Source organism: Pelodiscus sinensis, chromosome 9, assembly GCF_052426305.1.
Source record: "Pelodiscus sinensis isolate ZL-2025 chromosome 9, ASM5242630v1, whole genome shotgun sequence".
NCBI lineage: Eukaryota > Metazoa > Chordata > Testudines > Trionychidae > Pelodiscus > Pelodiscus sinensis.
Genome location: NC_143060.1, coordinates 40878193 through 40904825, shown reverse-complemented (window position 1 = coordinate 40904825; position 26633 = coordinate 40878193). Strand labels below are relative to the sequence as shown.

Here is a 26633-nt window from a genome sequence, read left to right as displayed (position 1 = left end):
TTTGTTAAACACTTTTATTTTATGCTGATCACAAACATTACATTTTTCTAAATTCAGCAGTTGCTATGCTAGACAGACCCAAATCTTTTTATTTTATATTACAACATACAGTAACTTGTTTTAAATGTTCTCAAATTATTCATTTTAATCAGTAAAAACCTATTAAATGAATGAAATAATGCACACTGACTGAATGGACAAATAAGATCTGGTGAAGCAATACTAGAGTTTATACACCACAGCATACAAATCAAGAAACAAGATTGGCACATATAGGTACAGAGATGCTATTTGGTTTACCTACAAAAATAAGTATTTCACTGACCATAAGTTTGAGTGATTACATTTTACAGTATATTATATAACAGTGAGCGTGTCACTATGGTTCAGGATCCGTCAACTTTTCTAAATTACAACCAGCTAATTTTAAACGTGTTGAGATTTTGGTTGTATACAATTTACTTGGTACTGAAGCCCATCACACAAATAAAATATTACATTAACAACTCTTCTCTTTCCTCCACCCCAACATTAAATTTAAATCATACTAGCTATTTTAAATGTGTTCAGAGGAAAATTCAAGAAATTTTGACTATGACATCCTCACTTCATTCTTAAGTTGGCCAGTCTGACCAAAAATATTTAAGATCAACAAAGCAACAAAGATAGAGGTAATTTTAAAATCTAAATGTTCTTGTTTCTATGGACAAAACTAGCCCATAAAATATATTATTGTACCTACTTTAGTCTTAAAAATATGTTTGTCACTAGAACTCCATTCAGTTAATGAGTGCAGAAGTAGCATTTTAAACCTATCTATTCTCAAAATTCATAATTAGCATATATGTATATATCTGTGTACATTTGTGATTTTCTTTTTAAATATTTTAATATTAAGTTAAAAATAAGCTAGCAATGAGACATTGGTACAGTGTTCATGCCAACAGTGCAATTCACAATTATTTTAAAAGTTAGCCATGACAGAATGGAAAGTTTTGAAGCATCATTTCTCCCAGATATTCCTTACATTTAGAGATTGTTCTAAATAGATTGAAATCAATATAATCCCAATAATAATCACAACTCTTCAAACACCTTTCCAATTTGAAGATAGTTTTACAGAGCAACCTATAAAGAATTTCTAGACTATGAATTCCATTCAACTGAACTCTATGTAGAGAAAACATGACAGTGCTTCATGTACCCAAACGAACACATGCCACAAACAACATAGCGGTTAAATATAAACGTGAATATGATCAGGTGATCTGCAAAGTAGTTCAACTGTAATCAATGTGAAGTACAGGTTGAATCTCCTAAATCCAAGACGCTCTGGCGCCCAAGAGTGCAAGCCAGTGAGGAGTCCAGCAGTGAGAAAGCTCCACCACTGGAACTGGTGAGCCCCAGCTGGGCATGGCACAGCAGGGCAGCTGTGGAGCCCTGGGAAGCCCTGGATGGGTGGGACAGAAATGGGGCAGCTGTGGCTGGGGAACTCTGTTTCCGGAGAGCCCCAGCCAGCTGGCAGAAGCAGGCCAGAACCAAGCCTCAAGCCTGTAGCAACAGAGCTGGAGCAGAGCCAGGAGGTGGGAAGGGCAGTGTCCTGGGAAGCCGGTAGCAGGGGACCTCTCTGATCTTGTAAATTCACTCATTCGGGACTGGTCAGGTCACAAGGGTGCTGGATCAGGGACATACCACATTTTCAATTTGTTGAATGTAAATATATGAATGGCAAAAATAATAGGTAGGACAGGTTTCTATTTTTAATCTCTATTGTCAGCCCATTTCTTCCACAATGCAGTGCTGCACTTCCTTCTGTGATGTTGAGGATATTACTGGTCAATCTAGCTGTTGCCTATTCATTACTTTCGGGACCAGCAGAAAATTCAAATTGATACATTTCCCACCTCACACACCTACTGTAATTTTTTTAAAAGACTGGGTTGAGCTCAGTTAAATGCATGCTCTTATGAAAGTAACATTTAAGGGAAGAAAGCAAAAGGCAGGTGTCTTATTGAGCTCCAAAGTCTTCAGATGTGGTGCTAGACTGCCTCTTTTCTGCAACTGGGTTGAAACAATGACCCTACTGAAGTCAAAGAGTTTTTCAATTGTCTTTGATAAAACCAGAATTTCAAACCCAATGAAGAAAGTTCATTAAATCAGCATCTAATCCAGTGGTCTCCTGGATCATTTGACCTCACCTGATTTATGCACAGGGTATTGATGATAAAGTGTTTCTTCTGATTTCCTATGAGACGAACACATTTGTTGACAGATGTATGTTATTTTAAACCAAACTATATTAACAAAATAAAGTTTGACCATACGGTTCACAACTCAAAAAGTCACTTATGAATGATCTCACTCGGGATATATTCATGTCATTGTTTAGAATTAGTTTTCAAATTTCATTTAAAGTTTCTGAAGATATTAAATGCATCTTCATAAGATTAATTTACTATATTATCTGTAAAGAGTGAGAACTTTTATTTTAATGGACCATTCATTTGAACATGGAAGAAAATAAGTTGTTAGGAAAAGCCACACAGTTCAGCATAGAGGGACAAAAACCGTAATGACAGCGTAGGCTATGAAATGCACAACCATAAATACACACTACTACCTACAGTCCAATCTATTCTCCCCCCATGATGAGTATGCGCCGCATCTACTGACAAAGTATGAAAAAGTTTCAACTCAGATTTCTGGAACCATTTGGCATTCATATTCTAGATTTGGAATTAGACAATTCAGACTTCTAACACCTAATTTAATATGTTTATAAATCAAAAGCTATTTTAAATGCACTTGTGTACATTCTGTAAGGTGTTGCTTTAGAAGTTTTTCTGTATCCAATTTATATATATTAATACTCATGGCCTTTTCAGAAGCTAAAGAGCACCCATATTCCTCTTCAGTGAATGGATGATACAGATATTAAGCACCATTGAAATATCAGGCCACAGTTGTTTAAGTGACTGTGCAAAACATTTTTTCCTACAGTATGAGCAAGCTGTTCATTTGTACCTGTAAGTACATAGCAAATTTTACCAAGTATCAAAGCCAACATTTACAGGTCATAAAGAACCTCAAGGATAACTGCAATTGACCAGGCTTGTGATTCACAGCTGAATGAACAATATTGCCCATTTTCATTGGTCAGCTCTGGAAGCCCCTTCCAGGAAGACCTGGAAAACAGAAGAGAGAAAAAAATCCCATCATAAAACATTAAATTAAAATATTTCTCTTCTAAAATATTTTAGAAGTATAATCATAGAAGTATAAGTCTATTGAGCCAAAAGTACAAAAAATACCAAACACAATGAAAATACTACAAAAGTACTGAAGTAGTGAAATAAAGAGAGAGTATTAACATGAAAAGATAAATGGTGATACTAAAACACGTGCAGGTTGCAGGAACTTCCTGAGACTCCATTGGGAGAAGCCTTCTATAATCTGAGAAATACAGGTATCTTTGCAGTGCAATTTTTTTATTGCTTTAAAAAAGTAATACTGAAATAATGCAATCACCATGATTTTGTGAATGCACATAAACTTCTTTTTGGTCTGACTGGTTCTTTATCCATGCTATTTATTAAAGTATTGCAAGCTGTTATAAGATTTCCAAATTAAATGGTATGTCTAGTTGTTTTAAATAAACTTCAGAGAGCTAGTAGATAGCAATAACGAGTCTGGTGCCACTTCAAACACTAACAATACTATCAATACAAGGCCCCTTTGATATTGACCGTAACTTAGATCAGGCTTTCTTTTACCAACCCTTAGAATTCACATTGATTCACTGAATCTTCTCACTCTGCCTTGCTGGACACGCACAGAAGGTACCAAAGAGTGACATCATAGACTTGAAAGTCTACTAGCAAAATTCCAGATCTCTTACTATTAGGTGCTGGTTCTTTTGGCCTTTCATATGCACTGGGCAAAGCTGCAAATTATGACGAATTAACTATTCCTACAAATTCCTAATATTAGGCACTATTCCTAGGCAAACTATGCCATAGTGATGCTATGAAAAAAATCTTGCCATGCCTCAGCTAACTTGGTCCCAATGTGAAAAACTGCTTCCTTCTCCCGAACAGGCAATTTGTCAGACTCACAACATCCCCAAACAAAGTTCTCATACTACGTAACTAGTTACAAGAAAGAAAGAATGTGTTCAAATAAAATGGAGCAAGAGGCTTGAGAAACCCCAGACAAGGGCTGAAATTGATCATAGTGGGGAGGAAGGTGTGAGTTGGCTTCCACCTTTCTTTGGCTTGGCACACATGAGAAAGAAGAACACTCCCCGCCCTGTTTTATTCTAAAGCTGTCCAGCATGTTGCAAGTCCAATCAAGTCTCCCATCCATTAAACTAGTGGGGTGGCATTTTGAAGGATCTCTGTTTATCTAGAAATGCTTTGGGAGGGGTGAAAATGGGAAATATTCAGAATTGTAGTAGAGAAGAACAAGTATAGAGAGTAGGGATGTTAGTGGCTAGCTGGATAACTGATAAGTAATTGCTGATCGGTTGAACAGTTAACGGTCCTTGTCCTGTGCTCTGCATTTAACAACTTGGACAGGCAGACTGGCTCAGTCCCAGCCTGCTAGTCCAAGTTGTAAATAAAGAGCTTGAAGGGGAGTCTGCCCCTGCTTAGTGGGATGCTGGAGCAGCCTTTGTCCACAGGGAGCTCACTCCCCCACCCCTGGAGAGGAGATGCTGCTGCCTCTAACACAGAGGCAGCAGTGCGGTGTGGCAAGGGACTCCCCAGGAGTGGGGCCGGGGAGCGCATTGGCTGTCAGCCCTGCCCCTAGGAATCACCGTGAAACTGCTAAAAAAAATGTTGCTGTTAGACAATTAGTAAAATTAAATGATTTCTAACATCTCTAGTATAGAAAATATTGTAGGAAGAACAGAGGAAGACTAAAAGTGGAGAATAGAACAAAAGGCAAGGGGGGGGGTTAGATAAGGCTATGTTTACTGTAGGGCAGGTGTTCACAAACTTTTTGACACAGGGACCAGTAAATCCATTCACGAACTTTTGGAAGACCAGTAACATTCATTTGCATATTCATTAATATTCAGATAAGTTGTTTCTGGTCCTCCCAAAGCCCCCAGTGCCAGCGTTAGCAAAGCTTTTGATACAGTCACCCACAATATTCTTGCCAGCAAGTTAAGGGAATATGGATTGGATACATTTACTGTAAGATGGATAGAAAGCTGGTTAGATCAGGGTTTCCCAAACTTTTTACTTTAGTTAGAACGCATTTTTTTTTCCAGTACTGTTTTTTGCAGCCCAAAAATATAAACACATTTTAAAAAAAAAAAAATGTTCAGCGTTTCACCCAGCTACATCCTCCACCCAGTCTGGGCCAGGACTTGGGGGACCCAGCGCCGCATGGGCACTCCAGGAGGTAGGAGCAGATTGGGGGTAGGGTATCTGGCTAGGAGGGAGAGTGCAAGGAAGGGGAGGGTTTCCAGGTGTCTGTTTTGTACCGGACAGTCTGGTATTTGAGAGTTTTGTCTGGGAAAAACTGAGAAATTACCAGACATATAAAATGTCTGGTATTTTCTAATTCGGTATATTTTATTATAATTAGGTGTATCAGTTCTTAGCTGCAAACTGCCTGGTGGTAGATTTGCTCATGCTACATGAGTGTGTCTACCAACCAGGCAGTTAGCAACTACGAGGGAGGGTATGGGGGGGGGGGGGGGGGGGGAGGGAGGGAGAGAGAGCAAAATGGAATCCCTGGGCCGGACTCACTCATGTGCCTGGGTCAGTCCCGCTCCCCCCCACCTTCTCCTCCCGATCTCCCCAGTCCGGCTGCCCCCATCCAACCCTGCTTCCAGCTGCTGGTTCCCCCCTGCCCTCCACCAATCTCCCCATGTCAGCCCTGCTCTCCCTTTCAAGTAGGAATAAGGGATCCTCCGGAAAAGGGCTTATTTTCCGGAGAATCGCGTCTAGATTGGCGCTTTTCTCCGGCAAAAACCCCGAGCCGGAAAAAAGCGTCAGCCATGTAAATGCAAATGCCGCGGGGGATATTTAAATCCCCCGCGGATTTGCAATTCCGAAGTGTCTCATTAGCATCCCTTTTCCGGAAAGGGATGCCAAGGTAGACACAGTCATAGCGTAGACATAACCTTTATGTTTTACCTGTTATTCACTCCCCAACAGCTTTTGTTGTGTGACTGAAAACTGCTAAAGATCTATTTTTAAAAGTACACATGCATGTTTTCCTCTGCACCACATTTTTTAATAAACGGTCTAGCAATTTTTAGACCTCAAATTCTATTGTTTTCTCTTCATGTTTTCCATCTATTCTTCTCCATGACGGGTTTTAAAATTGCTCACTCACTTTGTTTTACTTCTGGAATATTTAATACCTGCCCTTTTACAATCACTGCCCTTCCCCCCAAAAGCATAGCAAAGTTTTGCCCATTTTGAAGGCTGATGCAGGACTTAAATGGCATTCTGCATAGAAGTGACTTATGCTCAGAAGACACTAAATCAGTGTTGCTTATTTGTAGTTCTTAAATGCTCAAAACAGATTGAACAAAGCTTGTGTGTGCTTATCATTTATATGCAACAGGATATTGGACTATACTAATTTGGTTTAATGTTTTTAACTGTATGATGACCTACCTCTCAAGATGAACATAATGGCGAGAGAGAACATTCTTAATCAAAAATACAGTCTTTGCATACGTCTCTGGACCAATTAACTTGGAAAAGTACAACTTTGCCCGAAGGAAATATCCAATAGGCCAGAGCCATTCCTAAACAAAAAGAAATGAGATAGTAGGATAGCTGTCTGTCAATTTGAGATTTAATGTAATGTTTTAATTTAATGTAAAATTCAGGAATTGTAGAGCTTACAGGTCCTTGGTGGTAATTAAAACCTTTAGCAACATTGTAGTTTTCATTATCCAGAGCATTATCATAAACTCCACAGTAAACCATATCACTGTAAGAAAGTAAAAGAAATGCATTCCATGAATTCTATTTGAGAAATAACTTGCAGTAATATGATGAACAGACTACCTATGTGAATTCAAGGGAGACAGTAAGGAAGAAAGTGACCATTATATCTTGGTCTTTATTCTATAGTTATCTTAACATTCTTCATTGGTTAGTTTATACAAGACCTACTGCACTCATACTTTGGACTACAGAACTACAAGTACAGAACTCTGTGTTCAGTCCATAACTACAGTATTTTGGTCACAATTTTGTTATAACTTTTGCTTAAAATTTTACGGGCTGCCATTTTTCTAATACTGCATAGTCAATTTTATTAAATATTTCCGAAAATTAAATTACCAACTTCTAACGAGAGTAACAGTGAATAAAATGGTGCTGTTGTAAATAACTAAGTGTATCTCAACTGCCTTTAGAACAGCTAAATCATGACTAAAATAAAGTTCCGTGTTGTACTTAGTGCATTTATTGATGTTTTCTTAATGAATTAAACAGATATTTAAATAAACTTCTTACTGTTAATTTGGTTCTATGAATACAACTATGCATACGGCACAAACTCTAATATGCTTACTCTGGATCCAATGTTTTCATGCCCAGTGGGCCAAGCAGCTTTTCTTCCGCTACCTCAAGAGCTTTCCAAGCTCTCTCAGGACTAAATATCTCAGGGGCCTGGCAGAACAACAAAGATTTTATTAGTGAACTCTGGATTTAAAAATTAGTATTGTTTTATGAAATCAACCAACTGCATAGTGTATTTCAAAGATTTCTATTACTTTTCAATATGCTTCCAGAGAAAGCTACAACCATTTATAATGGATACAAAATGTATCAGGGAGCCTCACAAATTCCATAAAGATATTGAACTTTTGTTCTTAAAGTGATTGTTAGTTACTTTCTATATGGAAGATGGGTTTGCAGGGCGCTAACTTTTTAAAAATATTTATCCTAAGTGACACCTGCCTGCTAACCAATGCAAGTAATTTGAAAGCAGTTCTGGATGGGCTGATGCTGAAACAAAAAGCCACTATACATTATCCATTAAAGATACAAATTTATTCTGAACAATCAATACTTCCTGGTATATCCCATGCAAATGATCACTTTCATGAAAATTTAGTTCAATTAAAATAAAAAAAGGATTAAAGAGACCTGTTACATTAAACATGTTTTTCTACTTACCACAACCATTGCTATTGTAAAATTTGGCCTGAGCTGGTAGTCACACCAAGGATTTGAAGCTCCATAGCTGTCCTTGTATATACCACGCTTGTGAACCAGATTTGGATGTTTTTCATTAGGATCTTCTGGGTTCTCAGAGACAAAGAACAGCTTTTCAAAGTGCCCCTGAATCTTCCTGTTCCATTCATCATATGTAATGGTTTCCTTTTTTCCTGAAAAATGTTAATATGCCGTTTTTTTCCTTGAATATATCTACTACTCTTAGTTTTGTAAATATTATTGCCTCTTGCATACTTGAAGTCTTAAGAGACTTCTAGTGCTGCTGAAACAAAGAATAGCCATTATAACATGTAGATTAGTATTAAAAGTGCAAACTGAAGGTTATGCCCATGTTCCCAAAAATGCTTTCAGGGAGATGCTGGTTATTTGCATTTGTAATGCTAGTCTCTCTGACCAACTCGTCAAAATTTCAAACATTTTTAAGATTTCTCTAATGTTGCCCTTTATGCTTTGGAGGAGCTCCCTGTAATCATCTGTAAAGCCACTTCACTATATTCTACATCAAATATATTTTCTTCATCCTTCTGCAGTCTTAGGAACATAGAGCATCCACCAGTTTCTGCTATTTAATTTGGTCTTCACTGGCCTATTCAAGCTTCTGAGTTCATGCTAATGTACTTTGGCTTCTTCCGTCATTATTCCATGTTATGGTTGTCCAGGTTGCCTTTTCTTTTTTCCAGATAGTGTCCGTATTATGACTTGACATGGAAGTTGTGTTGATGGCATCCTTATAGTGCTCGCTAAATATGCCCACCATATTTGATATTTTACATTTAATTGGTTCTCTTTAATTTCTCATGCTGCAAAAAACTCTTCACTGAGCTCTGAAAATATTCCAAAGTAAATGTCTGCAAACAAAGTTGATGTTATCAATTTCTATTATACATTTCCATGACTCTTCTCCATAAAGAATGAGAGACATGAAGCCAGTGTTAAAAATAGCTACTTGTGTATTAGTGGTAAATCATACCACTTTTCCAGATTCTCAAAGTTATCTGCTGCTCTTAATATTCAGTCCTTGATATCTAGCATGGTGCCACCATCACTGAACATCTTACTACCTAGACATGTAAAGTGATTTAGTGCTACCCTCTCTACTTTGGTTGCTTTTGGAACATGGGTAGCCATTTATTTTGTGTTTCCTTGTTGCTGAACAAGCCAAATTACTTTTTGCTGTATCTGGCAATAGGAAGGAACTGACAGTGGTGAGAGTTAGCAGTGCCCCTTACACTAGTGCATTGGCATAACGTGCCAGTGCTGGCCCCCTATGGATATCACTGAGGAAAAAATCCTGTCACCAGTGCATAGGGCAAGCACACACCCCTACAATGGAACAGACATGAGCAAGCACTTGAACAAATGTCCTACTTTTATTTAAATTCTGTTCTGACTTAAGCCTGAAAAATCTCACTTAATATCTGATCTTTTACTAAGTGTACTACAGTCAATCACTTGCAAAACTATTGCTTATTTAAGAACCATTCCAAAAATAAATCCAAAAGGGAGGCTCAAGTTTTTGGGTGAACACAGGTATGTAACACCAATAAACCCCCTCCTCCCCACCCATGTGATTTATTAAAAGGTTGTCAGGTATACAGTTGGTTGCGGTGTAGAAGATTTCTTTTACTCTCAAGAAATCAGCCAAAAAAAGAAAAAAAAATGGAAGGGCAACTGAAGCCATGTTAGTACTACAAAAATAAAAATGTTGCAGATGGAATCTAAGTTGTACGCAATTTAAAGAAGTCCATAGCAAATTAAATAAATAGAAAACCCAGAGACTGTGGATGGAAATTAAATGCTGATTTTAAAATAAGTCTGTAGGTTATCAGGAGCTGAATATACACTTTAAGGTTGTGCCAATGATTTAAGTAAAAGGAAGTTACTCACTTCGTGCAGTAACGATCGTTCTTCGAGGTGTGTCCCCGTGGGTGCTCCACGTCTGGTGTCGGGCTGGTCCCGGCGCCGCAAATCGGAGCTTTACAGAGCTGTGTGGCCGGACCACGCGCGTGCACTCTGGTTTCGCGCCTTTCATCTGCCACGCGCGGTCCGGCTCCCGCCAGTTCGTCTCACCGCCTATCTGAAAGACAGAAAGACAAGATTCCGAAGCAGGGAGGAGGGCGGGTCGTGGAGCACCCACAGGGACACACCTCGAAGAACGATCGTTACTGCATGAAGTGAGTAACTTCCTTTTCTTCTTCGGGTAGTCCCCGTGGGTGCTCCACGTCTGGTGACTCCGAAGCAGTAATCTCAGTTAAACATGTGTTTCGGAATCGGTATTCTGAGCAGCAGGCAGCACTGCCAAGGCTACTGCTGAGTCAGAGGTGAAGTGCTGAACAATTGCATAATGTCTTGAAAAGGTGGAAGTAGAAGACCAAGTCGCCGCCCGGCAGATGTCCCGAAGAGGGACTCCTTTCACGAAAGCTGTAGACGCAGCAACTGCTCGTGTTGAGTGAGCCCTAGGCTGCGACGTGAGAGACTTCTTACAGATAGTATAGCAAGTCATGATACAAGAGACAACCAGTTTAGAAATGTGCTTGGCGGATAAGAACTTGCCCATAGAAGGCCCTGATGTCGAGATGAAGAGGCGATCCGTCCTACGTAGAGTATGGGTTCTGTCTATATAGAAAGCCAAGGCTCTACGAACATCGAGTGTATGCAGGAGAGCGTCACGCTGAGAGGTATGAGGTTTTGGATAGAAACATGGCAGAACAATTGGTTCGTCTATATGAAAATCTGTGCAGACTTTGGGTAGAAAGGCTGGATGAGATCTCAATATCACTGATTCCGCGTTGAAGACTGTATAGGGAGGTGTTGACATTAGTGCAGATAATTTGCTCACCCTACGTGCTGATGTTATGGCCAGAAGAAAGAGTACCTTCATTGTAAGCATCGGTAGTGGTACCATGGCCAACGGTTCAAACGGTGGCCTAGTTAGGACATCAAGCACCAGGTCAAGACTCCATGCAGGTGGCGGAGGCCTACGTGGTGGGTTGAGGTTAGCCAATCCTTTGAGAAATCTAGTCATCATGGGGTGAGAAAAAACCGACTTGCCTTCAACGGGGTAGTGAAAAGCAGCTATCGCCGCTACATGGACTTTAAGTGATGAAATGGAGAGTCCAGTTGACTGGAGGACATAGTTCAGTAAGACATGCATTGGTGAAACCAAGGAGTCTAGAAGCTTAGGAGCACACCAACACATGAATCTCAACCACTTTGACAGATAAGTTTTCCTGGTGGAGTCCCTCCTGCTGTGCAGGAGAACACGCTTCACCTGGTCCGAACAAAGATTCTCGGACTCGCTGAACCATGTACCATCCATGCAGTGAGGTGCAGAGTATCCAGCTTCGGGTGACGCAGGGAGCCTCTCTGTTGTGTCAGCAAGTCCGGTAGGCAAGGTAATCGGCGCGGTGCTCGTATGGAGAGCTGCCGAAGAGTTGAGTACCATGGCTGCCTGGGCCACGCTGGGGCTATGAGTATCACTCATGCCCTGTCCATCACGATCTTCTCGAGTACTCTGGAAATAAGTACAACAGGGGGGAATGCATACAAGAGTGACGTGCCCCAGTGAAGGAGGAATGCGTCTCCCAGAGAGTGAGCGCCCACTCCCGCTCTGCAACAGTAAGCTCTGCATTTTGCGTTGGCACGTGTGGCGAAGAGATCTATCGCTGGAAAACCCCACCGGTGGAAAAGAGTTAGGAGGACATCTGTGCGGATTACCCACTCGTGGTCCTGAGGGAAATACCTGCTCAGCGCATCCGCTGTGGTATTGCTCACACCCGGTAAGTATGACGCGACTATAGAAATGTTGTTTCGAATGCACCATTTCCAGAGGCGGATTGCTTCTGCACAAAGTGAACGGGATCGGGCACCCTCCTGTCTGTTCACGTAGTACATCGCCACTACATTGTCTGTGAGAACTCTGGTGACAGTGCCTCTTATGTATAACTTGAAGTGTTTGCAGGCACGAAACACGGCTCGAAGCTCAAGAAGATTGATATGGAGCATCATCTCCGTCGTGGACCAACGACCCTGAACTGTTTTTGTGCCCATGTGGGCACCCCAGCCGATGAGAGAAGCGTCTGTGGTTATCTCTCGTGACAGTTGCGGTGCGTGGAAGGGGACTCCTGACAACATGTTGTTGTGATTCGTCCACCATAATAGGGAGTCCTTGACATGTACTGAAGTACCACAGTCTTGCGGATGCTGTGCTCTATAGGCTTGTACACCGTCCTCAGCCAATGCTGCAGACACCTGAGGTGTAGCCTTGAGTGGCGCACTATGATTGTCGTGGAAGCCATATGACCCAGAAGCTGGAGATATACACGTACCGGGAGCATTGGAGCTTGCAAGACTGTTTTTATCAGGTCTTGTATTAATTGAAAATGCTCGAGTGGCAGATGGACTCTCTCTAACTGGGAGTCGAGACGTGCTCCTATGAAGTTTAGAATTTGTGTTGGTAGTGGACGTGATTTTTGAATGTTCACAATAAGGCCGAGGGAGTCGAACAACTCCTGAGTTGCGACTACCATGTGATGTGCCTCTGACTGGGTGCGTCCCTTGACGAGGCAATCGTCGAGGTAGGGGAAGATAGAGACTCCTATCCTTCGAAGATGGGCAGCCACTACCGCTAGTGTTTTGGAGAACACCCTTGGGGCCGAAAGGCAGGACCCTGTATTGAAAATGGTCGTCGCCCACTACCAATCTCAGAAAACGCCTGTGTGCTATGTGTATTGTCACATGGAAATATGCGTCTTGCAAATCTAGGACTGCGAACCAGTCTCCTTTGTTTAGTGCTGGCATGATCTTGGCCAGGGTGGTCATTTTGAAGCGCTGCTTTTGGATGAAACGGTTTAGACCCCTCAGATCGAGGATGGGTCTCCACCCCCCGGACTTTTTGGGAACTAGGAAATACCTGGAGTAGAACCCTTTGCCCCGGAATTCGTCGGGTACTCTCTCTATGGCTCCAATCTCGAGCAGGTGAAGAACCTCTTCTCGAAGAGCGGCCCCATGAGATGGGTCCCTGAGAAGGGATGGGGTGGGAGGAGTGGTAGGGGGGATTGAAGCGAACGGGATTGTTAGGCCTGATGATATGACCTTTAGGACCCATCGGTCTGAGGTAATAGTGGCCCATCGATGAAGAAATGGCCTCAGGCGGTGGTGGAATAAGGTGGTGGTGGTGGTTGCAGGCTTTAGTGTGTTGACTGGTGGAGATGTGTTTGAGTCCTCCGCACAGGAGTCAAACCTGCTGCTTCTGGGAAGGCCGAGCAGCAGAGCGATTCTGTTGTTGACGTTTGCGTTGAGGGCGCTGTCTAAATCTAGGCTGGTCAGATCCACGTTGCTGTTGCTGCTTATAGGGGAAGTAATCATATCTCCTCTGGAAGGGGTAGTACCGCCTGCGTTTAAAAGGTGACGTGTACATCCCTAGAGATCGGAGAGTCATACGAGAGTCCTTGCCAGAATGGAGGACCTCATCGGTAGTAGAAGCAAACAGCTTTTGGCAGTCAATGGGTAAATCTTCCACTTTGGAGTTCAACTCCTTAGGGGCTCCCGCTGACAATAACCAGGAAGCTCTTCTCATCGCGATGCCTGTTGCCGCTGTGTCGGCAACGTCCGCGGCAATCTGAAGAGCTGTTCTACATGCAGTGAAACCTTCCTGGACAACGGATTTAAGGAGAGACTTCTTACTGTCAGGGAGATGTTGCATAAGTTCCGGTAACTTGGAGTAATTGTCAAAGTTATGGTCTGACAAAAGAGCAGCATAATTGGCAACCCGCAGTAGCAAGGTTGAGGAGGAGTAAACTTTCCGACCAAAATGATCCAATTTCTTTGTATCCCTATCTGGTAGGGAATTCTTAAATTGGGGCATCTTGCTCTAGTGGTGAACCGCATCCACTATCAGGGAATTCGGCTGGGGGTGATTGAAAAGAAAATCCAGGCCTTTGGATGAGACAAAATACTTTATCCATTTTCTTATTGGTGGGCGGTATTGATGTTGGCGTCTGCCAGATGTCCTGTGCCACTTCCAAGATGGCGTCATCTATCGGGAGTGCAATCTTTCTTTGTTGTTTAGGGTGTAAATTCTTAAATAACTTATGCTGCTTAGCTTGAGACTCAGTGAGTTGCACCTCCTGAGATTGCACTACATGTTTAAACAGGTCTTGGAATTCTTTAAGATCGTCCGGAGGTGACTTCTCGCCCAGGGATAGCGGGTCATCCCTAGAGGGCTGTGGTGAACCGGTATTAGGGGACATGTCCGGGTGAGCTTCCGAGAGTTGCCCTTCCTCTTGATCTGACATTTGTGATCAATGCGTCGGGGAACGAGAAGGTATCGTGCGTCGTACCGGAGAATGTTTGGAGATCTCTGAATGCACAGAGCATGGGCTAATTGACCTACAGGAACATGGAGACCTGCGATGAGATCGAGAGTGACTGGGATGAGATGACTCAACATAGTCCGGTCTATAACGATGCGTATAACGCCGGTCAGACCTTGCAGGGGACAAGCGTCTAGAAGATCTAGCACTGTCATACCTGACATAATAGGTGCTTCTTGGTGAATGAGTTGGTGAGTGTGAGCGTCTTGCAGGAGAAGGAGATCTAGAATATCTCTGGTGTGAACAGCTACGCTCTCTGTCATAATAGTGACGAGATGAGAGACTGCGGTGATAATAATGCCTATGATCTCATGTGGTGCATAGAAGCACAGCGGTGAGGAGATGGTTCGTGATACGACCTTGGCGAGGTACGCAGGGAGATTCCCTGGGTATTTGATTTTTCTGTTGTTGCTGCAGGCTGTGCAGAGCCTGGAGAGTGAAGGGTTAAAGGCTGTGAAGCAGGCATCTGGGCAGGAGTACGCTGATCCCCTGCCGGTGCCGAGGACAGCTCCCTGGGAGGGGCCGTGATTGAAGGCACTTCAGCACCCGGCACCGATAAAGCTGATGCCACTGCGTCTGGCTCTTTAAGAAGCTCCGGTGCCGGGTGAGGTTCCCGTGCTGGGGGCTGTCGAGATTCCGAAGTGCCGGCTGGCTTGTTTACTGACGGAGCACGGGTTACCCTTGAACGAGAAGTACCCGGCTTGTCACCTGCGCTTACCTGCGATTGCGGAGCAGCTGGCATGGAATGAGCGGGGGAGGCTTTCCTCTTTTTTGATGAGGGCATAGCCTCAGAAGGAGCCTTCCGCTTTTCAGCCGTGGGGTCTGAGGCAGAGGATCCTGAGGCAGTGGAAGGCATGAGAGCCTTATCAAACAGGATCTCTTTTAAACGACGTTCCCGCTCCTTGCGGGTTCTGGTCGTTAGGCTGGCACAGTGGGTGCACTTTTGGGGGATATGTGCCTCCCCAAGGCAGCGGATACAAGCCGAGTGCCCGTCCGATACCGGCATTGGCTCAGCACAACTCACACACTTTTTGAAGCCGGGGGAGCCCGGCATTTTGAGTTCTGAGGGACTGAGCATTCGCGCCGGCTAAGTGCTGCCGCTTGTGTGCGTCCCCAGTTTCTTTGGCTTTGTCCTCTCTCTTTTTTTTTAAGTAAAAGGAAGAAAGAAAGTAACCAGAGCAGCTAACAGAAAAAAAACCACAAACATTATATGAAATAGCACTGCTCTCTCTCGGTTTAGGTTCTTTTTTTTTTTTTAACCGCGCCTGCAAGCGGGGCTGAACGCGCTTTATATTTTATAGCTTTTAAAGTTATGAACTTTCCCCACAGGCAAGCGACTGAAGGGAAAAAGGGGGAAACTCTGAGGAGAAAGTGGGGAGCTCCGTCTGCGTCCCAAGGCGGATGAGAAGAACTGGCGGGAGCCGGACCGCGCGAGGCAGATGAAAGGCGCGAAACCAGAGTGCACGCGCGTGGTCCGGCCACACAGCTCTGTAAAGCTCCGATTTGCGGTGCCGGGACCAGCCCGACACCAGACGTGGAGCACTCACGGGGACTACCCGAAGAAGAATTTATGTGCCTCTCTGTTGTAAATAAAACAAACTGAGCTCTGAGTACACAGCTGTGTGAGGTACCTGAGACAGCAAATCAGGGGAGAAGCTGTAGACAGAGATCAAAACTGTATGTAATTTTTGTCAATTACTGAACCATAAACAATCCCACTCATGCCATAGGTTAAAAGAAATTTAGAAGAAAAATGAGTAATCAACTCTATGGTTAAATAAAAGCTGAAATATCTAGGACTAGAGATACAGAAAACACAGCTATCAGTATATTGTAATACTGCACAAAAGAACAGTTAATACAGTAGCTTCTCAAGGTTAATTATTATTTTGTTAAGTTTTTAATGGCTTGTATATTTAGTCTCAGTAATATGTAATGAATTCTCCCCAGAAACTATCACAAGAAGACCACACAGTACAAACAGCTAAAAATTAACTTTTCACCTAACTCTTAGAGAAGTCTTAACTCCTTTCAGTCATCTCAAATTAGCAAGCGAATTCATAGCCGTATTGATACCCTACTGAAGCACAAAGCTAGGATAGTGAGGTTTGGTTATATACTCTACCAACAAAAAAGTATTATGCAAGCCTCACACTCTCCCCTGACCCCAGAGGGAAGGGGAAAGGGCCCAGTTCCCTCGCGGAGCCCCACTCTCCCCACCAGCAGCCAGAAGGGAGAGAGGTGGGACCCAGTCTGGAGGGCTGCAATTTAAACCTCTGATAACCATCCACTACATGGCAGCTGCTGGAGTTTTTAAGTGAGATGCTCTGGCAGGGAGAAGGGCAACCGTGAGGCCCACAATGGGGGGCATTCCATAGTAGAGCTATCTGGCAGCCCCTCTCCTCCCAAGCTTCCTCTCCTCCCCCCACAGTGGGCCTCTCCACTGGCCTCCCCCCCACAGCAGGAGCACTGCAATTTTTCTCCTCCTCCTTCCCCCCCCCTCAAGTTGACCAGAAATAGCAGCAGCTTATCTTCAGTGTTGGTGCTGCTCAGGAGCCATAGGATGCTGATCTCTGCTGGGTTAGCAGCGGGGAGTGGGGAGGAGGTTGGGCGGCTGAGGTGGGGAGGGGCTGTGGGGGACAGAGTCCCACAGGAAAAATTTTCTTTGTATAGAGAGAGATGTTCACAGGGCAGACTGATTGAAAGACAAGATTGACTTTTAACATATATTAATCAAATGTCAAATTCACACAGAAGCTTTCCCCCTAAAATCTTGTATAATGCTTTGAAAATGTTATCCTAGGTGTTGCATGGTCCACGGATTCAATAATAGTTGTATATTGATCACATGTTTGTGAGGTAAGCCTGCTTACCCTGTCTTTTTATGGTGACTCCCTGATAAGGAAACACATTTTTCTTTGATAACTCCAGCAGCCAACGAACAGCTGATTTACACAGGCCAACAATTTCCACAGCAGAGCCATCTCTGAAACAAAAAAGAATAGTTACTGATTTGAAGAATAATTGTAAATGACGATATTAAGTCACAGACTTTTATGCAGATACCAACATTTGAAGATTTCACTCTACCAACCCCAACAAATGTATTCAAACCTCTAAAAACCTTCATTGTAGGGCCAGTGTGGGGCAAACGCCCTGTCACAGTTTTCAGATGAACCCAGTTTTGACATAGCAGATTTGCACCTCACTGTAGCCAGACGTGAACCTCTATTTTAACATCCATCTTTGTCTGCTTGAAACCATGCAGGGCACATCAGAACAGGAAAACAGCATATTCTTTGAAAACCTTAGAGCAGGAGGTTTAGATATGCTGGCTCAGTGGCCGTGACCAACTGTAAGCAGAGATAGGAGGGTGGTCAAACTAATTGTTGACCAAGAGGCTGTACATCATGCCCTTGACTTAACCCATATTGATACGAACACACAACCGTCCGCGGGGGGAGGAATCTCCCGCCCACAAAGAACATCCGGCACTCCTAATTTAGTTATCTTTCTCTCTTACAAGTGTAAGTTAACTTGTAACCTGCTTGTAAGAACTGGCACCACAAAACGGACCAGTAAAATTTGGCCTCTTAAGATAAGAAAGAGAATACGGGCCCCCAGGGGTATAAAGATGAGTCCAGCAGCACACTGACTTTGTGTGTCAATCTACCACCTATCTGCTGGTCGGGTTTGGTGTTTGACCTCCCGAGGTTCCAGAGGGGACGCCCACCTCGTATTCGTCTTTCCGAGGAATTGAGAGACCGACCCTGGCCTGACACGCTGGAGTCGAGAGGCACAGAAGGGGGTAAAAATTGTACCTGGATGTGGTCCTTTGTTTAAGTATATATACATCGTGTTAGAGCTCTTTAAAGATTAAGCTGTCATTTGGTACCATTATTTCTATCTTTACCTTTTCCCTGTAACCATTTTTCACACTCACGCTAGCATTTAAGAAATAGAGCAATAGCCAAGCACAATTTAAAAGAACTTCAGCCGGTCATAAAGGGACAGACATAGGGAGAGCTTGGGCGTTTGGATCTGTCCCTCCCAGGTGACAAGATCTGTTGGGGCACCTTTCCAGCCTTTCCTAGGCTGCCCGCCGCGAAGGAACCCCTGGGTTCTAGCAGCTAAAATCTAAGGTGTAATAAGCTCTTCCTACACACCGGGGCGTCTGTTAGCCTGTTGGCTACCCTCTGCAAGGGACCGCGGTCCTAGCAGTAAAGTCACGGACATTAAAAACTTTCAGGGCTCCCTTTAGCCTTCTGGCTGCCCACTGCGATGAGACTTCGTGTCTTAGCAGTTGAAGACTTGGGAGACATACCCACACACACTGCCCTGACCGTTGGCTGACATTCACTTCAGGTGAAAATTACACAGCTACTAGGGATACAAATGATTAACCGGTTAATTAGTAAGCATCACCCTTATCAAGTGATGCCTACCGGTTATGGTTAACCTGTGGGGCTGGATGGCAGGGGACCTCCAGCCTGGCAGGAGCATTCCTACTCCTCACCCCCATTTACTAGGTTAACCAGTTAAACGTAATGTTTAACTGATTAACTAAACAGGGATTGTACATCCCTAGAAGCTATATTTCCTTGATTCATTCCTTCTCTCAGAGGTATCTGATTATAGGCACCTACTGCTAGCAAAATCAAAAGGCTCATGTCATCCAATATGCCTGGCATCCATGCTGTGGAATTCTTGTTGTGAAGGGCAAACCTCACTTTTAGGGTGTGCATATACAGTTTACAGAAGACACAATGTATATTTTTGCTGAACAAATCCCCTTCCTTTAGAGAGATCTTATTTAAAGTTTAAGTAAATGTCAGAGGCCTTGAAGAATTCAGGCCTTCATATATACAGGACTACCATTTAATCTTTTATCAAAGAACTAAACTGACATGGTTTTCCACAAAACTGAATGACACTGAAAGCTTTGCAATTATAGTATCAATTAAGTTCAATTACTCTTCTTTTGGATTCCCACTCACAACTGAAACTGATCTGAGCAACCTCATTTCTCCTGTCCTGTGTCAAAAACAGAAAGTCTGCACCAGTTTACAGGCACATAGTACAACATTTTAAAAAAAAAAGTTTCATCTATCTAAAATTGATCAGATTCAAGCAGAATAAAGAGCTTTAACTAACATTTTAATATTAGCATTAGAGAGGGAGAAGCAAGCAAGCAAGCAAGCAAGCAAGCAAGCAAGCAAGCAAGCTTTACAAATATTTACACATATGGTAGTACTCAAATCCCACAACAAGCATCATCAGAGAATATTCCTGTGTAATTTCTTCACGGCAACTAAATAGTTAACACTTTAAATTTAGTGCTACAACATTGCAGACATGAAGAGTTAGCATTATGTTTAAATAGCATATTGAACTGAGTATGTTAACAGATAATATTTTGCAATGTTCTTTTTCTCTTAGCCTGCATGGTATAATGTTTCTGTTAATGTTTTAAAAGAGTCAAATACAGGTCAGAAGGGCCTGGAATATTTGGCACGTTTTATTACTGATGGCACAGGAACCAAGAGCAAGGATTTTGCTATTCAAGAGACTAAAAACTTTGACTTATCCTAAAGTTATACAATACATCTTATAGCTTGTACCTTGGCGTAGCTGGAATTCCTTTATTGCGAGCTTTTTCACTTTCTCCCATTTTATCCATCCATGTGCCACAATTAAAGCGATTCCCTCCAAAGACAAAACCAGTTTCATGGTCGACGCCTACTGTCACATTAAAACCTATCCAGCAAGAAAGTCAGTATGAAGTTAGCTTGTTTCTCATGCATCACAGAAAGAAAAAGGTAAAGAAGCACCATGTATGCTTTTGTAATGGATGTAATAGTACTATTTACAGAATACTCATGCCAGAGTATAATTTCAGTATAGCCGAAATTAAAGTATTAATACATTTATAACATTACTTTGTTAGAGGCACTGAATGTAAAAATAGATTTGGAGAATTCTGTTTAACAATAGAAGAAAATAAATTTGTACAACAATTTTACTCACATTTGAACTTTTCACTATAAGTTAAGAAACACAAGTTACCTTCATCCCTCATATTTCGATCTAATTGTGGACCAGCATTCCTTTCTCTGAATTCTAAGCCTTGCATGTGTTGTTGCATAGCTTCCTGTATTACTTCATACAGTGGTTGATCCTGGTTTTTTGGGTGACAGGAGAGAAAGACAGAGAGGCTGTATGAAATACTGAGATAACAAGTACTTTAGCTCTTCAGACTATTATACTTCACAAGCAATCCAGCAAGAATCAGTCCGCACCTCTGATAGAGTTGGCCAATATTTTTTTAAAATACATTTCTTGACATTTCAAATGCTGATAAAAAGAGAAAGCTAGAAATAAAACTGGGAACTTTTTTGCCCTGGTTTCAAAAAGCCTTATTTGCCACCATCTAATAGGTGCTTAATATGAGTCACTGAATTGGGTAATAAATAACCAAAATGTGGAACATCCCTGTTTTCATCACATTCCACCAAAAATGACAGATTATTTTTATAATCTTCCAGGTAGCTCTCCAATAATAAGCCAACACTGTCCCTCAAAATACTATGGATGCTGTCCCCAGTAAAAGCTGACCTCTGCAAGAATATTTCCGTAAGTAGTAGGAAAAACATGGTGAATAGAGATTCTTTTGAGTTTCTTAGGGTTTCATTTACTTACAGTTATGTTTGTAGTATGTGAACAGCTTATTAGAAATGATCTTTACCAATGTGCCTGCAGGCTGAGCGAGAGAATCATCTGTAGGATACATTCTGGAAACAGGACACTTGAGAATGTCTATGCCATTTGGAACTATTTTACAGTAATCCTGTATACACTGAAGCCACCACCACACAGCATCACGGCAGTTGAATCTAGCATGGGTCCCTTGGCCAAGTAGATTGGGAATAAGTCCATGTCGCAGAGTACTAGCAAATGCTAAAATTATGTTCCTGAAAAAGAGATCCGATATTCACTGAATTGGTTTTCAAGGTAGTGCAAGTTCCAAACAGTAAACTAAAAAATACAATATATTTTTATACCAAGAGATGGTGGGGGGAAAATTAGGATAGAACATCCTAGTGTTTCATGTTACAAAGATGACTACACACAATACAAGATTTAAAAAAAATAAAAAAATAACCCCCCTTATATTCACTAATGCCAACCAAAGCAAATATAAAAGGATAGATTTCAAGTGTATGCTCAACCGTTTTTTTTAAATAAAAGGTAATATGACATTTTGGCTAATATAGAAAAGTTGCTTTACTTTCACAACATGTTAAAAGTAACATCCTGATCCAAAGTCCTGTATTTGTAAAACAAAACAAAAACAATACACCCAATAGCTTAGGAATTTCATAACGGAATAAAGCCTTGATTCTTTGCAAAGTTCAAAAGGAATGTCTGGCCCTATCGGTGACACTGAAGTGATATTGTTTTCTAATATTTTCCAAGAAGGAAGGGAGCCAATGGGGGAGAAGGGAATACAGAAGATTTCTCATTACAGGGACCGGTCTTGGGCTCCTTCCATAAGCCAAAACCTCCATTGACTTTACAGGATTATACTTTTAGGAAGTCTCATAATGACATCCAATACTGAAAACCCTTACATTACTGGAATCCAGTTGTCTTTAAGAGAAATACAGGCTGGTATAAGGGACCATATAGACTATGAATCCCTTTGCAATGTTAGGGTCTAAGAAAGGATTGCAGGGTAAGCCCAGTAGTTACTTTATACAAATGTAAAACCAATTAGAGTAATTAAAGTAGATTAATTCTCAATGAAAAACTTATGTATGTGTCAACCTGAGAAATCCATACTTTCATTCTCTGTTCACTTCAGTACCAATACTTCATAGCAACAAATTAAAATTAACTAGTGGCAAGGTCATGCCCTACAAATCTGGCAAAAACTTTCTGTTTGTTAGGTTTTAGACTTACATTGCACATACAAAATTTAGTTAATGATCCACAAAACATTCATTTCCAGCTGTGATAGCTATATTAATGGACATCACAACGAGAGAGACACCTTCTCACACCACAAATCTGATTGCAAAGAGATTCTCAAACTTACTGTTTTCTATCACTGATAAAAGTATTTTATATTACATAAACCCTGTAGCAGATATGACATTCAAAGTTAGAATAAGCTCTACCTATGCTGGAGAAGTTATGCATAAGAAACGGAATAGGTGCTTCACAAACATTTAAAGACAACTGAGATTCATGTTAAGTAATTTTGCAGGTCTATCTGCTAAGAGCTCAAAAAAGGCCCGAGGCACAGTATAAGTAAGAGTGCATTTCAATTGTTTTTAAAAAATTACCTCTTTCTTCCAGAAATATATAAAAAAGAGAGCTCTTTCAAGATGGATTAATACCCAAGAAGATGGTTAGACATTTATTCCTACCTCGCATCTAAATAACGCCCAGTAATCAACGTCAGACCTCTCAGTGCAATAAAGGTATCCCTTCCCCAGCAGCGGAAAATTCCAGATGAAAAATGTGGTAAACCTATGGAGTAAACATGATGAACTAAGTAATTAGATTATTTAACATGAAAGATCTTCACCCATGCACCAAATGGAGAGAGAAGAATGTTTGTAGTAGTCTTCATTTCATTTACTGATGTGTATATTGTTTAATAAATTAACTCAAACATTTCTAATATGTTAACACAGTTCTGAATGTGAAAGGCCCAAACATTACAAAAAGGAAACAAGGATCAAAAATATATTTTGCCAACATGAATGCCACATTTTAAGTACAATCATTTTTTAAAACTTTATTTTTATTAAACAGACCTCGAGTTCAAAAGTGTAAGTTAACAGTGACAAACTGTTAGGCTTATTAAGATGGAAGTAAATTCATGGCGAAAACAAGTAGCAACTTTCAGCTTAGACACAGGAGTAGAGTTGTAAGGCAGGTGCTTTTACCTTTTAAACTAAATTCTAAGCCCCTGTTCTGTCCTGTTTGTGCCACCAAATCTGACCCATAATTTGTGGTGACTGCCCATATAATACAAATCCAAATTTCAGGACCATTCAAATTGTGTCCAAAGATATTTTTGCAAAATCTCTGTGAGCTCTGTGAAGTCCTGGTCCTCATTTCTAACAGCTTGCTTAGTTATCTATCATAAATCAGAAGCTTTGTAAATGGCAACCAAAACAACAACCATTACACACCAAAACCACTACAACTGGACCAATTCTGAACCATTTTCTTTCACATGTAACAGCAGCAATTTTATATACAGGTTGGACCTCCCTGGTCTGGTATGCTGGAGACCTGACCCATCTTGGATGAGAGATTTTGCCAGACCAGGGGACGTAATTTCTGGACCCCCTTCCACTAGCCCCCCTAACCTGGCTGCAGCTCCCCACCTCCTGCTGATCCCAATGGTCAGCCATCGCTGCCATTGCTCCTAGACCTGCCAGGCATCCCCATGCTGGGTCTCTGGGACCTGCCAGGCAGCTGCATGCACCATGCTGGAGCTCCAGGACCTGCAGGGCAGCTTCATGTGCTGCGCTGGGGCTTCAGGACACTCTAGGCATGTGTTCTCCACGAGTCCTTGTCCATCAACCTACTACAGCTCCCAGCCCCGCTGGGTAGCCCTGTTGCCTAGCGCTGAGTGGCCGGACTGTCAGGTCACTGTGGACAGCTTGCTGCCCTGTCAGCCCTACAGAGATCCTTATCACTGGTCTTCCACCGGGGACATTCTGGTTCTGCAACACCTGTGCTGGACCATGGATGTTGCTTGGATCAGAGAATCATAGTGCTGGAAGAGACCTCAGGAGTTCATCAAGTCCAGTCCCCTGTCCAAGGCAGGACCAATCCTGGTTAAGAGTTTCAGCGTGTAGTGTCATAAAAATGAACCTAACCATTTCCCTGATAAAAGTTATAGCTATGTGTCTAGATAAAGCATATGATTGTTGCTGAGTGAATCAATCATGTAGGTCCTTCTACTCCATTGTTTCCATAGTAAGTTAAGAGGTCAGACAGTACAAGGACCATGGATGAAACAGATAACCAAAATTTAAGTGAAACATGTATATATGGAATACTAATCCCAAGCCATTTTTCAAAACCAGTTTATTCACCTATATACTCATGTAAAGAGTACCGTAGCCATTCTGTGCTGCCACACCAGAGAGAAAAGGATGAAGAACATTGCTTAGAAACCAGAAACTACACTAGTAGAATTCTGTTAGAACAGGGGATAAAAGTTAAGTGTGGAGGAGGGCTATATTTTGAGCAAGAGAGGGACAGTCAGCAAAGCTGTAAAAAGAAGACCAGGAGTTTGAGGCCCAGAAAGTGTACATTTTTTTAAGTTAAGGGGAATGTCAGCTGAAATCTAGTCAGCTTAAAAAATAAGTTTCAAGTTCTATACTTGCCTTTGAATCCCACTGCTAATATGGGTTTTACAGACCTATTTTCTTTTTAAAAGGTCTCAGTCACTGAGAGACCTATACAATCAAGGGAAAAATGACAAAGAGCAGGGAAGAAATATGAAAGTGACTATATATAAAAGGGTGAAGATAAGCAAAATGCAAATCAAGTGATTAAAAACATTTCTCTAGTCTCTTTCATTTATATCAGTCTTAGATGTTTAAAATCTACAGTAAGTATTTTCTATGAATACATATACTGAAGCATTCCTCAGAATGTACAATGAAAGCTCTGTTAACTAGCATTGCCCCCAGCCACAATACCACCACATCTTCAGGTGCGCACACCTAATTCCCACTTGCCCAGATGGTTGTTGTGGGGCTTCTGACAGCTGGCACTGCAAGCTGATGTGATCAGCAGGTGCCTCCTTTCCCCTCTACCTGCCTCAAGCTACCAGGAGCCAGATCTGCTGGTAGGGGTCGGAGCAGAGCAATAAGCTTTGTTATCTAGTACATTCAAGTAACTGGCAACCAACATTCCCCACAAGTGCTGGATAACAAAGCAATCTCTGTATGTACATGGAAGTGCAAAAATGTGGTCATTCATTATTACTGATTTTCTAAATACTGAATGTCTAAAGATTGACAATAAAAAAAATACAAATTTTCAATATGCGTATGAAAACTTGTGTATAATCCTATTCCCTTTAAAAAAAATTCAGAAGAGATTTAGTGTTCTTTAATACCGGGGGGAGGGAAGAGAAAGGATTGCAAATAAAATATTGAACCAACTCAGTGCTTTGGCTCAAATACAAATTTAAAACGTTTTCCAGTTCTGCCCATTGTCTAAATTATGGGGCAACTATACTGGCATCAGCTCACTATTTACAACCTACAATACACACTGTACGGCACACACTCACTTTCTTCTAGATAATGCACCTTAAATAGGTGTGTAGATCAGTCAGGATAAGAAATTTGAAAAAAAATTCACCTATGGAACATTACAAAAATATATGCTCTGCACAGTTTCACTACATGAGGCATCCCAGGCTTTCTGCAACTGTCCTAAGAGATGTTGGAGGTGAGGTGAGTTCCTTTTGGCCCAGGTAGGGCTCCCCATTTCCAAAGTGAATGAAGAACTTGGGTAGAATCATGCTGACATGGAATTTCAATGCACTGAACAATTCAGAGATGATTTGCAACATAAGTCATGGGAGCTTGCTACAGAATAAAGGCCAGCATGAAGCAGGACAACGTTCTGAATATATTGTTGTTAGAAATAAAGCATTATGAGTCTTATAATGGTTCATACTTTTGTTTTACTTGATTAGAAACAAATTACTTGTCCTTTTTGAATGAAGAAGCCCCATTTCAATTAGCTATAAAACCTATAAAATGTAGAAAGGCTAAAAACATCCAAAATGCTTTTGTAAAAGAGGTGAAACTTACATTGAAAGAAACAAAGGCAAAAATAATTCCCAGAAGAATTGTCAGATTTTAGACAGATTCTAAAATATTCTAGACAGACAAATGTGTCTGGAAATAGGCAGGTTAAGTTAGTTCAGAAATCACATATTACTATATACTTTAAAAATATACTCTAAGATGATGACAGAGTAGCTCATATTGCT

The 26633-nt window shown here is 41.6% G+C and overlaps 1 protein-coding gene across 4 annotated transcripts in view; it reads right to left on the bottom strand.

Annotated features, from left to right (window-relative positions):
* The window catches only part of AGL (amylo-alpha-1,6-glucosidase and 4-alpha-glucanotransferase), a 65995-nt gene continuing 39362 nt past the window's right edge, over positions 1-26633 (bottom strand). For 3 of the 4 annotated variants that reach the window (XM_014571907.4, XM_075936601.2, XM_025182967.3), the window contains exons 25-34: positions 23023-23125; positions 21336-21561; positions 20657-20768; positions 20212-20347; positions 17464-17576; positions 8157-8368; positions 7549-7646; positions 6873-6960; positions 6639-6772; positions 1-3185 (exon numbers count right to left, since the gene is read on the bottom strand). In XM_014571907.4, the coding sequence (XP_014427393.3) occupies positions 3068-3185; positions 6639-6772; positions 6873-6960; positions 7549-7646; positions 8157-8368; positions 17464-17576; positions 20212-20347; positions 20657-20768; positions 21336-21561; positions 23023-23125 (1340 nt within the window). In that variant the 3' untranslated portion in view covers positions 1-3067. The remainder of the gene's footprint in view (positions 3186-6638; positions 6773-6872; positions 6961-7548; positions 7647-8156; positions 8369-17463; positions 17577-20211; positions 20348-20656; positions 20769-21335; positions 21562-23022; positions 23126-26633) is intronic. The other variant, XM_075936602.2, reaches the window with a different exon arrangement.